Consider the following 15,491-nt stretch of genomic DNA (forward strand, 5'->3'; position numbering starts at 1 on the left):
GGGGGAGTCAGGCTGATTTCCCCATATCCAACAGCACTTTCCGCCTGTTTCAGTTTCGCCAGGTGCCGTTTTCGCCTACTTTCAAATTGAATACGCGGGCACGCGTGCGATACTTTTCCTGCTGCCAAACAGGCGAAGTAGGCGGAAAGACCGGGCCGAGAAAAAGTATCGCAGCTCGGCTCATAGTGTCATTGTACAGAGAACCAATAATATATGTATTAGGTATACTGTATAACAATCATCGAGTCCCCACGATAGTTTGCAAACTAATGGTCTAGGAGATAAAACACTTTCAATATTAATCTTTAATTGATAGCCAATGTAATCATAGCTCAGTCTTATTTGTTTTTTTTCTGGAAGGAGTCAAAAACACTTAAATCTTAAATTTATTAGATTAATGGATGAACACATTTATGCAATTACAAGAAAATATCAGATATTCTCACCGTAACAAATACTTTTATAATCTTACCAGGGACAACTCAGACAAGGTCATTGGCGTACGTATGGCGGAAGCTGAATGCACGTACCTGTCCGTTCTGAGGCCACTCTCCCTGCTGTCTCAGTGAAGGCACCTCCCAGACAGACAGCTTCCCAGAGAAATGAATGACAGCCAGGAGGTTTCCATCAGGAGAAAGGCTCATCTTAAAAATGCCGTCCTGTGAGAGAAACAAGATTATCAATGCAGAACACAATTAGAAGGACTACCGCCTCCAGCAGTACTGAGCAATGGTTCATCTCTATTTAGTGATACGATGTAACAAATTAGGATGTTGTCTATGTATACCTAGTTCTGGGACGTTAATAGCAAATGGATCTATTTGCTGTGCAAGCCACGAAGACACAAGCCCACCTTAATTTCCTTACTATTAAGAAAAAGTCTCAAATTGTTTTATATTATGCTTAGAAATCGCATGTAAATGGATGGGTATGCGTTCGGCATCCAGGTGGTCTGGATGCAGACGCTTACATTCCCGGCGCCAGAATACCCACGCCAGTCAGCATCCTGGTGACTGCTGGGATGCCAAAGGTAAGTAGCAGGGTGGGGGGAGGTTAGGTTTAGGGTTAGGCACTAGGGGGAGAGTTAAGCACTAAGGGAGGAGGGTTACGATTAGGGTGCGAGGAGGGGTGGTTAGGTTTAGGCACTGGGGGGGGAGGTTGGGTTCAGGCACCAGGGAGGAGGAAAGGGTTAGAATACAGACCAACATGTGTCGGTATGTTAACCCTGTTGGGATCCAGGTGTTGGGATTCTGACCGTCTGGATCCTGTCTGTCGGTATTACATACAGATTCCATTGGATGTGAACTTGTATAGCACTGAGATTAGACCAAACTAATTTGATTACTTAAGGTGCGTACACAATAGACTCAAAGTAGAGTAAAATATGTCCTAATCGTGAGTGTCCACTCACGATGCCAATGCGCGTACCCGTTGGTCGTTCATCAGATCTCCAGATCTTGCCTACAGCAGGCAAGATCTGACAATCTCGTACACGATGCACTGGAAATCGTTAAGAACGCACAATAGATCGTTGGTCAGATTGGACACTCTGTAGCACCATAACGTGTCCTGGAGCTGCCGGGGAGCCTTCAAGGGAAATTGCTCATAATATCAGATCGTGGGCACATCGTCTAGTGTGTACACACCTTTACATTACTTGCATGATTTGTGTTGTGGAGTGTTTTCTGGAATATTGCTTCCACATATTTGATGCATTACATGTATATTTATTTATCGGTGCGTGAGGAAGTAAATCTGTATACAAAGTGTACCAGCGTTATCCATGCCAAGTTCCGGTGTGCAGATGCACACAGATATACAAGCGTTGTATATCAAATTAATCAGTGTCGTTTCGTGCAGTGGTCTGTCACACCCCACTGCGACAAAGATGCATTTTCAGGTGAAAAAGATGCTCGGTGGAAGCCAAGTCTCGTACCTGGCGGCTCACTCTTGCCAGAATAGTGTATTGATGCCAGGTGATTGAGGAGATATACAGACACTTTTTTTTCTAGGTGCTTAATCCAAGTGAAGATTATTTGTTTATAAAGAGTAAAATGTGCTATGTGACACAGGTGGATAAAAAATTAGTTATAAGCATAGTCATTTCAATTCCAACAGTAAATTCACTGGGGGCAATCCAATTACGTGCGAGTTGGCTTGCGTGAGCAGATCTCATGGTGAGCTGGCACTGCGAATTGTAGCGGCAATCGAAATCCAAACTCGCAATTTATTTCCATTGGAAAATCGCGTTTTTTTGTGCGTATCCCTCTGAGGGTGTGAAAACGTAGGGAAAATCTTTATTTTAAGGTTAAAATGTTGACACACAGTGCAGAGAAGCCCTTGGACACCCCCCCAACCCCTAATGACTAATTAGACATTCAGAAGATTTCAATTAGCTTAATTGTCCCAATAATTACATGTCATTTTTGGTGGTTGTTATTATTATTATTATTATCGTTTATTTATATGGCGCCACAAGTGTTCCGCAGCACCTTACAAGGTACATAACCAAAAAGTGACTTACAGTAAAATACAATACAATGAAGGACAAGAACATGGATAATATACATTGATACATTGGTGGCCATAACAGCCAATTAAGCAACAAAGCATAGGCACCAAGTGTTAGGTGTCCTAGTGGTGAGTAAGAAGTAGATGAACATAAAGTAAGGAGAAGCACAAGAGGGTAGAGGGCCCTGCTCGCAAGAGCTTACATTCTCAAGGGGAGGGGCAGACAGATGGGCATAAGACAGATGGGGAAGACAGGGAGGAGGGAGCATGTAGTAGCAAGTTAGGATGAGAGCTGGAAAGCATTGGTGAAGTAGTGGGTCTTGCGAGCCCGTTTGAAGGATTGTAGAGAGGTGGAGAGTCTGATGGGGAGAGGGAGAGTTCCAGAGGTGGGTGGCAGCACGGGCAAAGTCTTGGAGGCGGGAGTGGGAGGAAGTAATCAGTTGGCATGAAAGGCGGTGTGCATTTTTTGAATGAAGAGGGCGGACAGGAAAGTGAAGGGAGATGAGGTCAGAGATGTAAATGGGAGAAGATTGGGTGAGGGCTTTGTAAGTGAGTGTGAGAACCTTGAATTGGCATCTGAAGGGGAAGGGGAGCCAGTGGAGGGCTTGTAGGAGAGGGGAGGCAGATGTAGAGCGTTTGGAGAGGAAGATAAGCCCTACAGCAGCATTAAGGATAGACTGAAGCGGAGAGAGATGGGGAGGCCAGATAAGAGGAGGTTACAGTAATCCAATCTTGAGATGACCGGTGAGTGTATTAAGGCCCTGATTCAGAGCCGGTCGCTATTTGCGCTCGCTCGTCCAGAAAATAGGGGTGGCTATTCAAATGAACCGTTCGCTGTTTGTGGTCTGTTCACGCCTCTAGGTCTGAACGAGCGAACAAAACTTGCGGTCGTTTTTTGGCTGCTCGCATCCTACGTCATGTCCGCTATTTATTAGATTAAATCGAGTACATCGAACAGGGTATGAACTGCTCGCTATTCTTGTGGTTGGTTTTTGCTACCACAATTTTGCGAGCAGTTCTGGCTAAAAAAAACCCCAGTGACGTGGTCAATGACGCTGCTGTTTTAAATATGCACACCCATAAAACGCCCGTTTTGACCTTTAAGCACGCATGCGTTCTGATTTCCACTCCCCGTTTTCAAGCACCTTCCCCTGTTACCACCCACATACGCCTCATCCTGTCACTCAAATTAGCAGGCATTCGCTATTTTGCGAGCACATGAATTTCGGCCGCACTGACTGGTTCGCGCATGCGTATAATGATCCGTACGCATGCGCAGTTTGGCAAACATCGCTCGGAGCGAACGAGCTGCTGCTTACGAGTGGCTCTGAATGAGGGCCTAAGGTCTTAGTAGCATCCTTAGTAGTGGTTAAATAAAATGGCCTCAAATTACCCCAAAATCAACTTTTTCTTTAGTTTAGGTACCCGAAATTTAAAGTATTTTTTTACATGAAAAATAATTGCGTTTTATCATTCTTCTATATATATATTTTTTTTTTTTATTTAGAGTGGCCTTAAATGAACACAAAATCACCTTTTTTTTAACAAATTTCTTTTTTTGCATTTTTTGTTTATTTCGTTAGAGATTAAACGAAAAAAAGTGCTGTTTATCATTTAATAAAAAACTTAAAACAAATGCAGAAATCAGCCATCTGTCACTATTTAAAACCTCCAGTACTTTCCCACTAACAGCCTTCTGTATGATTCTCCTACAATACCAATTTTTTGGTGTCCAGGACGGCTTCCCCACTTTTTCATGCACTTCTCCCAAGTCACATGCTATAGAAAATTTCCACATTCTGGCCGCAAGTAGCACGAATAAGAATTTCTAATTGGATCTTGCGTTTCTCGGGAGTGCGCATTTGTGCGATGTTTGCCAGTTTCATAAATAAAACTGGCACCTAATTGGATTGACCCCAATTTGTGACAAATTGTAAATCTCAACAGCATTTTTTCCTTCTTTTTACAAATGATTATACTGATATAACATTGATGAGATACAGTTGAGATGTATATATGCTACAGAATTAGAAAAAAAATTAAAAAAGTAAAAAAGCCACGGTACAAGATAATAATGTGTACGATTCCAAAAATGTTTGTTGGTAATAATTATAATTTGTTACGCTCCCATTTATGCAATTTTAGTCACTTTATGTAAATAAGAGAAAGGAGGCCGTTCAGCACCTAACACTTAGGGGTATATTTACTAAATGTCGATTTTTATTGATTTAAAATCGATCAACATCGATGTTTTGTTTCTGGGGCTAAATCACACATTTACTAATACTTGAAAAACTAGTTCAAAAATTGACTGTTAGTAAATGTGTGATTTAGCCCCAGAAACACAACATCGATTTTATTAGATTTTGATCGATTTCAAAACTATTAAAATTGACCTTTAGTAAATATATCCCTTGTTATGAATAGAAAAAGGTCCCCTGAGTGAGGGTAATTATAGAAAAAAAACAGACGTGTGAATGGACCTAGAGTTACAACTGGAAATCTATGCAGGTATCGTTATTGGTAACGGTTATTGCTTAAGAAAACAATGGTATAATTACGAAAAGGGAAAAAAGATAAAACGAGGTTCTAGGACCAGGAGACAATAAAAATACAATTTATTTTTTTTTATGAGATGTTTTGATAAACACATTTGTTTGGAGCATTATTGCGAGAACAACACTCTACCAGTACGTTGATAGCACAATACGCATTTTCTTCACAGATAATATAATTACCTTTCATCTCAAAGACTAAAAAATAGGCATTGCAACATTCAAACACTTTGTCAATAAAACTTTTCTACATCTATCCTAGAAGCGGATTAAAAAAAAAAAGTATAACAAAAAAAAGAAAAAATATACAACTGTTGTCATACGCCGAACATAAAAAAACTATAATAACTTTAAAAACATGACTCATGTAAGTGAGTTATTAGAACTTATAACTAGATCATTATAAAGTGTAGTCATGTGAAGTTATCACAGTTCATTAATACTACTGAACCGTTCACTGCTGGGCGCCAAGCACACAAAACACGTTATAACATGTACAAGCATGAATAGGTTTTGCTAATGCAAATGCACTAATGCTACAGCCACCACATATATAGCATTCTTATCTGTCCCCTGATTGGCAATTTGAAATGTAACATCAGTATGATTAGCAGTTCCATCACTGTTGATGACAGAAGCACAGAAACGGTCAATCAAAGAGACCTAAAGGAAAGGCGGAAGTTGATGGGCGCTAGACTTTTCCCCCTGACAACACAAAGTGTTCTGGCACAAATATTAAAATATAAGGTTAAATACCTTTTAAATATTTCAGCTAACACATAGAGGATATTTATTTTTTTCCATGAAAATTAGGAGAACCTATTTGGCAGCGCGGATGGCATAATGGTTAGCATTCCTGCCTTACAGCACTGAGGTCTTGGGTTCGATTCCCGCCACAGCCCTAAATGTGTGGATTTTGTATATTCTCCTTTTTCCTTCCCCACTCCAAAAATATAATGGGAAGTTAATTGGCTATTGACGAAAAAATGATTCTTAGTATAGAGCAGTGATGTCAAACTCGGGTCCTTCAGCTTTTGTGGTACTACGGATCCCAGCGTGCCCTGCCACAGTTTTAGCATGCCCTAATAGCTAAACTGTGGCACTGCATGCTGGGATGTGTAGTTCCACTGCAGCTGGAGACACAAGTTTGACACCACTGGTATACAGTATATAGCTTGTAGGACAGGGACTGATGTGAATGGCCAAATATTTTCTGCAAAGCATTACGGAAGATGTATGCGCTATATAATAAGTAATATGTCCATTATATAATGACCCTAATCCTTCTTACATTTCAAAGAAGTGCATTTAAATTAACAATGTGATTTCCCTAAAGCATACACACATACAGACCACATCTGAGTTCTGGACACAAATTAGGGAAGGGAACCGGTCAGGAACACGTACAGACACATGTATAAATGCATTCTCTGATACCGATGATTAATATGAATACTTTTGCAGTAATTTTAGGCCATCAAAGCTTTTTGGCAAAATATGAAGCACAATGTAAAGAAAAAAATAATAATAATAGCCTGCCAATTTCTCTATGCAACCGGTGTAGCTCTTAGCGAGGCCATTGTGTACGAAACTCATATTCTTTAATGTGCATGATGCAATCTCGTAAAGGTGTGAAAAAAGCCCACTTTGACTTATGAATTATGCATGTGACAAATATTGTGCCTGCAAGTAGCAAATTTGATCATTTAAAAAGAGTTCACGGAGAGTGGAGCACTGGCAGAGCTACCGTCACCTTGGTTCAACGTAAAAGGGCTTTAGCCAGGTTGTGGGGGAGCCGGCAATCAAGGCGATTGCCAGTTCCCCCACAAAGTCAAAGCTGTGAGACAATACAATCCCTGCCGTGACCGGGTGTCAGGTTTTGGCCGTTACTCACCACAGCGCTGACTTCCCCTGACTTCTCGTGCGGTCAGACGTCAGGTGCGGCGGCGAGTGACGCGCTGAGGATTATGCCTTGAGTGCACTTGGACATCCATGTGCTGCTCCATGACTTGGTTACCGAGGCTGCTGTCATGGGTGCAGCCATGACAGTCTTCATCACCTGACTGACCCTTCGTCCAATGGTAGCATGGTTGTCAGCTGACGCTGTCCTCCAATGGACTGCTACCTTGGGGTATATTACTGGGCTCTCGACAACGTTGTTTCTACTAGTGTTTGCTTGCTGTCGCTTCGTTCCAGGTTCCCTTGCTATTCTGCTCTCGAGTCATCTCCAGCTGTTCTCCTGTGCCAGCGGTGCGTCCGGATACCTTGGCCGCGTACTCAGTACAACATCCCAGTACAACTACAGTGTCACTCTCCTGTGCCAGCGGTGCGTCTGATACCTTGGCCGCGTACTCAGTACAACATCCAAGTACAGAATCCTCCCTAGTGCTTCTTTCAGAAGTACACTCCAAAGGGCCGCGACCTGCTTGCTGGGTGCAGCTTAAACCCATATCCCGATTGGAGGGGTTACTGATGAACACCTCCCCGCAGGTTAGACTCATCGCCTTTGGTCAGGTCTCGCCAACATCCGATACTTGTGGATGAGGAGGTCATACATCCAGGCCCCTCGCCTCCGATTCCTTCCATAACCCGGGACCTCAGCTTTCAGCTCCTCAGTAAGAGATCCTCCTGAGCCAGTCGTGACAACGGGCCGACATGCAAAACAGTCTTCTTTAGTAATTCATTTTTTTTTTTTTAATGTCCAGGCCGAAAATACCCCAAGCCTCTTATCTTCCTAGATCACTCCTATAATACCATTAAATCCTGAGAGCATGGTTGAATAATAATTGTTCTGCTATTTGCACTTTGAAACAGTACTATGCTTGATTTACTTCAATCCAATAAAATAATAATAATAAAAAAAACCACAGCTTTTCAATCAGTCCGTCCTATTCTTTTCTTTAGAAATAAGTGTTAAAAATAGTGATTTTCAAACTTGGCTGAGCTGCCGTGATAGAAGTGTCTTCTGGTAGATAAATATTTCAGATGGAGAAACACTGCAATGAGCCCTTGGGAGGATCTCGCTCTACAAATTGGAAGTTGAGAGATTAACTCTGTCCATGAATGCATGGTTAATGTTCATCATGAGTCAACATGAATCAAAGCATAAGTGGACGCCTTTTGTCTGGCCGTATAAAACTAGGAATGGTGAGACCTGGAGCAGACTACAATGGAGTGCCCGGCGGGACTTTCATAGAGTTTAGCAGGTAAACCCATTAGATGGTGAGGAGAAGTGGGGAAGCAACAAGCAAAACTGATAGAGAGTTTAAGGAAACCTGTAACATAACGTTCTAGCCTAGGTATGTTAGCCTGTGATATCAGTGCCTATTACACTAATTTTTTCATCAGAATAGACTAGGAATTTGCAGGCTCGGATAGGTTCGAATTTTCCTGCCAAAAATTGGGGCTCAGAAAGAGGCAAAACGTTAACTTTCAAGGGCAAACATCATCTTCCATGGACTTTTGTCCAGGAATGATGTTGTCCATGAAAGATGACGTTTTGCCTCTGAGACCCGTTTTTTGGCGGGAAAATTCGAACCTATCCGAGCCTGCACATCTCTAGAATAGACGCTTACCTATCTATAAGTACATCAGAAGCTTCCCGGAGCTAAAACATCCTATAGATAATAAACAAAAAAAACAAAACAAAACACTGTAGCTAATCACAGCATTAAAATGTGCACAAGACTAGAACAACCTAGAGTATAGCCAGAGTGTTGGACCACTCACAATGTAAAACTTAACAGAACCAACTGCAATAAAAACTGTAACAAACTAACATGGGCCTATTTATCAAGAATTTCTCCTTTTAAAATATATCTCCGCTACAGAAGATTATGATATTCCCTCACTGTGGCCTTTTACTTGAATCATTTCTCCTCCCCTTACTCATCTTGAGTCAGTGTGAGAGAGTGAGATTGGTTCCCCCACCTGATGAGGCCTTGAGCAAAGTAGCGTTCAGATGGTGAGAGCCCAGTAACTTTAATGTGGCAGACCTGTCGGAGATCCCTCTCCAGTGATGCCCATGGCTTCTTGTTCCCATGCGCTGCTTGATAGCTGTGCATACACAGGAGCGCGTCTTGGGTATGAAAAGCGGAAGTAGGTGGATGGCCTATGTGATCACTTTACTTCCTACTGATTGTCGGGGGGAATGTACCAACATAAGTTGCCAAAACACGAGCTCTGACAAGAGCTGGTGTTCTAGCAACTTACGTTGGTACATTCCCCCCGACAAAAAAGATTCCTTATTGCCGTGATATTCAGCAACAAGGATTTAACATTTTTTGGTGGCTGGGCGCATTTTTTTTTTAATAATTCTGCCCCTCGGACCTTTATTACAATGGTGCTAAACACAGCAAGGAAATGTTAAATGGTATTTGATAAACTGTATTCATAAAATAACACAAAGTGACAGGTTGCTATAGGCAACAATGTCATTTTTACAGTGCAGCAGTTTTCCTAAATCTCCTGTCAATGTGCCAGTCACACAAATATCCAGGCTGGGTACGGGATCCCGGCGGACGGCGCCATCCCCAATTAGGCAAGTACCCTACCCCTAAACCACCTTTTCTGCAGCCTAACCCTAACTCTCCCCTCTCCCGCGGCCTACTACATCCCAAAAATCCATATGCTCAGTCTGCTGGAAATGTGCACAGGACCAGCTAGGGTGAGTATCACGACCACTAGCTATAAAGCAAAGGAAGACATGAGCATACATTCCACTGAGACTTGCGATATGTCACGTCTCCAATACAGAACCCACCCTGATCCGTCTGGACACTGACAGTTTGGAGCAAAACTCTAACAACTTTCGTGCAAACTTCGCCCCCTCTGAGGTGCAGGAATTGGGGAAGTCCTGCTTAAATCTGTATAGTTTGGAATTATGGAGTTGAAACTTGCAGTTTTAACATTTTAATTTATTGCATGTAACCAACCAATCACACAATTTAAAATCAAATAACCCTACTAAACAAATTACTTTGGAAGAACAGAAACAAAAGACGTCGAAGTTAAAAGAACAACGACAATGAAAATGAGAGGTATGGTAAAAACTTACCTTCGTTAACTCTCTCTCTTCGAAGTCCATAGGATACACAGGGAGACATTGGGGTGTAGGTGGGACCTGGAGGACCGGACACTAACAGCTAAGCTTTTCAATCCCAGGATGCTCCGATCCTTCCCCATACCAATAGAAGAAACCCATAGAAGCCAGGTGCATCAGGGCGAGGGCACTGTGGACCCTATGGAATTTCGAAGAAAGAGTTAACAAAAAGGTAAGTTTTACCATAACTCTCATTTTCTTCTTCAGGGTCCATAGGGTTTCACAGAGAGACATTGGGGATGTCCCAAAGCAGTTGTTCAAGGGGAGGGAACGCTCCTGAGCTGAAAAGAGAACCCTGCGCCCGAAGGAAGCATCCTGAGAGGCAAATGAATCAAAAGACATAAAACCTAAGAAAGGTGTAGACAGAAGACCAGGTGGCCACCTTGCATACGCCTTGCATAGCTGTTCAGCTGAGGCGTCATACCAGGCTGCGGCCCACGAGGGACCCACAGAGCGAGTAGAATGAGAAGAGACTGTAGTCGGCACAGGAAGGCCTGTCGGCGTGTAAGCCTGTGAGATAGTCATGTGAATCCATCTGGCCAGAGTCTGTTTGTTAGCTGGCCATCCCTTCTTGTGGAATCCATATAGGACAAAGAGGGAGTCCGATTACCTGATGGAAGAAGTACAGTCCACGTAGATCTTTAGAGCACGGACTACATCCAAAGAGGCCTCACCTGCCGAGATGTCTGGTGAATGAAAGGACGTAACCACAATTTCTGTATTCAGGTGGAAGTGAGAAACTACCTTAGAAAAGAAGCCTGGGCGAGTTCGAAGAACAGCCCTATCTTGATGAAATATCAAAAAGGGGGAGTGGCATTAAAAGCACTTCTAATTCTGATACCCTATGGGCAGATGCTATAGCCAGAAGAAACAGTCTTCGTAGTGAGCCATTTGATATCCACCGAATCCAGAGGTTCAAATGGAGGATCCTGATGTGCTTTGAGAGCCACTGACAAATCCCATGGAGCCACAGGAGGGACAAAGGGAGGTTGTATACGTAGAACACCTTGCATGAAGGTGTGGACATCTGGCATAGAATCAATCTTGCGTTGAAACCAGATCGACAAAGCAGAAACTTACACTTTCAGAGATGCTAGGCGGAGGCCTAGATCCAGTTCAGCCTGAAGAAAGGCAAGAATTCGAGACGCTCTGAGGGTCATAGTTTAGAGTAGCACACCATTGGAAATATGAATGCCAAATTCTGTGGTAAATCCTAGCTGAGGCCGGTTTACGTGCTCTAAACATGGTCTGGAACACAGAGCTAGAAAATACCTTATCCGTTAGCAAGTCTCAAGAGCCAAGCCGTTAAAGACAAGACGGGCTAGGTCCGAATGTAGACAGGGACCCTGAGACAACAGGTCTACTCGTAGAGGAAGTTGAAGAGGAATATCTATGGAGAAGATCAGAGTACCAATGATGTCTGGGCCAAGCCAGAGCTATTAGAAAGGACTGTGCCCCCTTCCTGTCTGAAGCACTCGAAGTAGGGATATTGGATGGAAGAGATATGCCAACTGGAAAGTCCATGGCACCGACAAGGCATCTATAAAAGGCTGCGTCGGGGTCCTCTGTCCTTGCGTCATAAACACAAAGTTTGTTGTTGTGTCTTGAGGCTATGAGATCCACTTCTGGAAGACCCCCTTTGTCCACCAAAAGCTGAAAGACTTCTGGGTGTAGAGACCATTCTCCAGCATGCACGTCGTGATGGAAATCCGATTCCCAATTGAGAATCCCCAGGATGAACACTGTGGAGATGGCTGGGAGATTGCGTTCGGCCCATGTGAGAATGCGGGACTCCTCAGTCAGTGCCGATTGACTTTGAGTGCCCCATTGATGATTGGGGTAGGCCACAGCTGTGGCGTTGTCGGACTGTACTTGTACTGGCCTGTTTTTCAGAATCTTCTGAGCCAGAGTGAGCGCTCTGCATATGGCTTGAAGTTCCAGTATGTTGATTGGCAACATTGCCACCGATTGGGGACCATCGGCCCTGGAAGGAGTGTTGGCTGGTTACTGTCCCCCACCCTCAGAGGCTTGCGTCTGTGGTGAGGAGAGCCCAGTCCGGGATCCAAAAGGGACGACCCTGGTTCAAATGGAAAGTCTGTAGCCACCAGGCTAGGGACAGGCAAATCTCTGGGGGGAGGCTCATCGTCTTGGATCTGAGCAGATGAGGTAGCCTGTTCCACCTGGAGAGGATCAGGTGTTGCAGGGTCCTGGAGTGAAACTGGGCAAACTCCACCATTTCGAAGATGGATATCATTGATGCCAAGGCTTGCATTGCAGAGTGAATCGACACTCTGCGACTGTGAAGCAGTCTGCGTAGTCTGTACTGTATCACTGAAATCTTATCTGCCGTCAGGAAGATTCTCTGAACTCAAGACTCCAGGAGGGCTCCCAAATGTACCATCCTTTGAGTGGGTGTCAGGGAAGACTTCTTCCAGTTGATCAGCCAACCATGCATGTGTAGAAAGGCAACGGTTACCTGCAGATGGCATTGAAGAGTCTCTGGGGAGTTTGCCAATCATCCAAGTATGGGAGCAATCTGATTCCTTGACGACGAAGTGAGGCCGCCATGACTGCCATGATCTTGGTAAAAACCCGAGGGGCCATTGAGAGGCCAAACGGTAGAGCCTGGAATTGGTAATGTTGCTGTAGTATAGCAAACCGGAGATATTGTTGATGAGAAGGCGCTATAGGCACATGTAGGTAAACATCCTGAATGTCCAGGGAAACCATAAAATATCTAGATTCTATGCCCCATTGTGAGGAGGGGACCCAAATTATTACTCCTGAATTCAGTAAGACTGAATGGCTTTGTGGAGTAGCAGGGCCTTGGTTGAGTCCAATGGAGGTCCTGTGCAAAAAAACTGTTTGGGGGGTCGCCTCAGGAAGGAAAGGGTGTATCCGTGGGAGAGCACTTCTCTTACCCAGGCATCTGACGTGGTCTGATGCCAAACCTGGACGAATTGAAGAAGTCGGCCTCCCACCCTGGGAGCCCCCAGGGAGAGGCCCGCCTCGTCAGGCTGCAGGCTTGTCCATAGACTTGGCTGGCAGACGTCTAGTAGCCCAGGTCTGTTTGACACTAGGCTTGGGGGCCTTGGCTGACATCTGGTACCATGGAAAAGACTGACCTTTGGCTTTTCCTTGAGGGCGAAAGGACCGAAAGGATGACATCCGAGGCTTTGTATTATATGCAGAGGGCAGGAATGCCGTCTTGTTAGCCGCAAAGGTAGTCACAGTTTTATCTAGCTCTGGACCAAATAGGATGTCCCCCGAATAGGGAAGAGACTCCAGAGCCAGTTTTGAATCTGAATTTGCTTTCCAGGAATGGAGCCAAACAATACGTCGGGCCACTACCGGAAGTGGCAGATATCTTGGAGGCCAGAAGATCCATATCCATAGCTGCCTCACCTAAGAAGGAGGCTGCATCCCTAATGTGAGATACATAGGAGTTGTTCCTCTCAAGCATCAGAGGGAAGTGTTTCTTCTACGGCAGGCATGTCAAACTCAAATACCAACCAGGCCGAATATTCAAAGTCTAAGAGTGTGTGGGCGGTAAGAATAAAAAAAAAAAAGTCTTATATGCAATTTTGAAAGTGTTATTATTAATAAAATCCAATGCAGTGCCCCCTGTAGTAGTGTCCCTTATGCAATGCCACTGTAGTTGTGCCAATTATGCAGTGCCCCCTGTATAAGAGCCCTTTATGCAATGCCCCGTTTAAAAGAGCTCCTTATGCAATGGCCCCTGTATTTGAGCCCCTTACGCAGTGCCCCCAGTAGTGACCCTTATGCAGTGCACCCAGTAGTGTCCATTATTCAATGCCCCTTGTATTAGAGCCCCTTACGCAGTGCCCCTAGTAGAGTCCATTATGCAGTGCCCCCTGCATAAGAGCCCTTATGCAATGCCCCCTTTAAAAGAGCTCCTTATGCAATGCCCCCTATATTATAGCCCCTTAGGCAGTGCCGAGTATTGACCATTATGCAGTGCACCCAGTAGTGCCCCTTATGCAGTGCCCCTTATGTTGTGCCCCCAGTAATGCCCTTTATGCTGTGCCCCCTCCCAGTATAGAACAGGCCCCACTTACCTCTCTCTTACTTACCTCTCTTCACACTGGCCGCTGGGCACTGCTCCCACATAGACGCCTGCCGCTCACTGGATCTAACTAGATCCAGCAGGGCAAGCAGCTAACATCACGGGTGACGTCATGTCATCAAACGCGAACTGTATCACTGGGAACACTGCCCTCTGAAGCGATCAGAGGCTTCTCTGATCGCTTTAGAGACCAGTGATCCAAGTTTAAACACAAATATTATGTGGGCCAGTCACCCCTGCCGCGATCGGAGCTGAGCTCCAATTGTGGCAGGGGTGACTGGGCCGCATAATATATGTATTTGGGCCCACATGGTTGGGCCACATAAAACGCTTCTTTGGGCTGCATGTGGCCCACAGGCCGCAAATTTGACATGCCTGTTCTAGGGCTTCTGCCCAACTCTCAATGGCTTTTGCCACCCAGGCCGTAGCCCCAGCAGGACGAGTAATGGCTCCTGTAAGAGAGTAAATAGATTTATGACAAGCTTCTATACGTCTATCTGTGGTCTCCTTCAAAGAGGGTGCAGTATGAATGGGTAACGTGGCATTTTTTAACCAAACGAGTTACATGAGAATCCACCGTTGGGGGAACTTCCCATTTAGTAAAATCAGTAGCTGGAAGAGGGTAAAAGGAACTGAATCATTTTGGGATTTGAAACCTTTTACCAGGCATGATCCATGCTTCACTCATGTGATCAGACAGCTGGTCTGATTGAGGGAACGCTGGTAAAACTACCTTTTGTTGTTTAAAAAGCGCATTATTTTTCTTAGGAGTGCGTTCATCCTCTTCAATTTGTAAAATGGATTTTACAACTCTAACAAGAGCAGGTATATCTAGCTTAGAGGGTGGCTACCCTTCTACGGAGACTAAAGCTGGCCACACACTAGACCAACTTACATCCAACTAGTTGATTGGTTGGAATGAAAATCTGGTAAGGTATGAAAGCAAATGACAATCAGCAATTTGCTCCCAAACGCCGGAAAATGGACAAAAACTGTTGTTTGAACAAATTGTTTAGATCAAACATTTAACAAATTTGTCTGACGACCATTTTCATCTGTTTTCTGGCATTTAGGAGCAAATTGCTGATCATCATTTACTCCCATACGTTACCAGATTTTCATTCCAACCAATCAACTAGTTGGATGAAAGTTGGTCTAGTGTGTGGCCAGCTTAAGTCAGAGTGAGAAAGGTTTGCATCTTCCGTCTCCCCAGATGAAATGTCAGAATCAGATAGAG

General features: G+C 44.2%; 1 protein-coding gene across 4 annotated transcripts in view; it reads right to left on the reverse strand.

Moving 5' to 3' along the window:
• Nucleotides 1–15,491, reverse strand: part of NBAS (NBAS subunit of NRZ tethering complex) — an 890,452-nt gene that overhangs the window by 797,319 nt on the left and 77,642 nt on the right. For all 4 annotated transcript variants that reach the window (XM_088451840.1, XM_088451839.1, XM_088451841.1 and 1 more), the window contains exon 12: nucleotides 531–659. In XM_088451840.1, the coding sequence (XP_088307966.1) occupies nucleotides 531–659 (129 nt within the window). The remainder of the gene's footprint in view (nucleotides 1–530; nucleotides 660–15,491) is intronic.

This window comes from Taudactylus pleione, unplaced genomic scaffold, assembly GCF_031769625.1.
Source record: "Taudactylus pleione unplaced genomic scaffold, aTauple2 ptg000030l, whole genome shotgun sequence".
Classification (NCBI taxonomy): domain Eukaryota; kingdom Metazoa; phylum Chordata; class Amphibia; order Anura; family Myobatrachidae; genus Taudactylus; species Taudactylus pleione.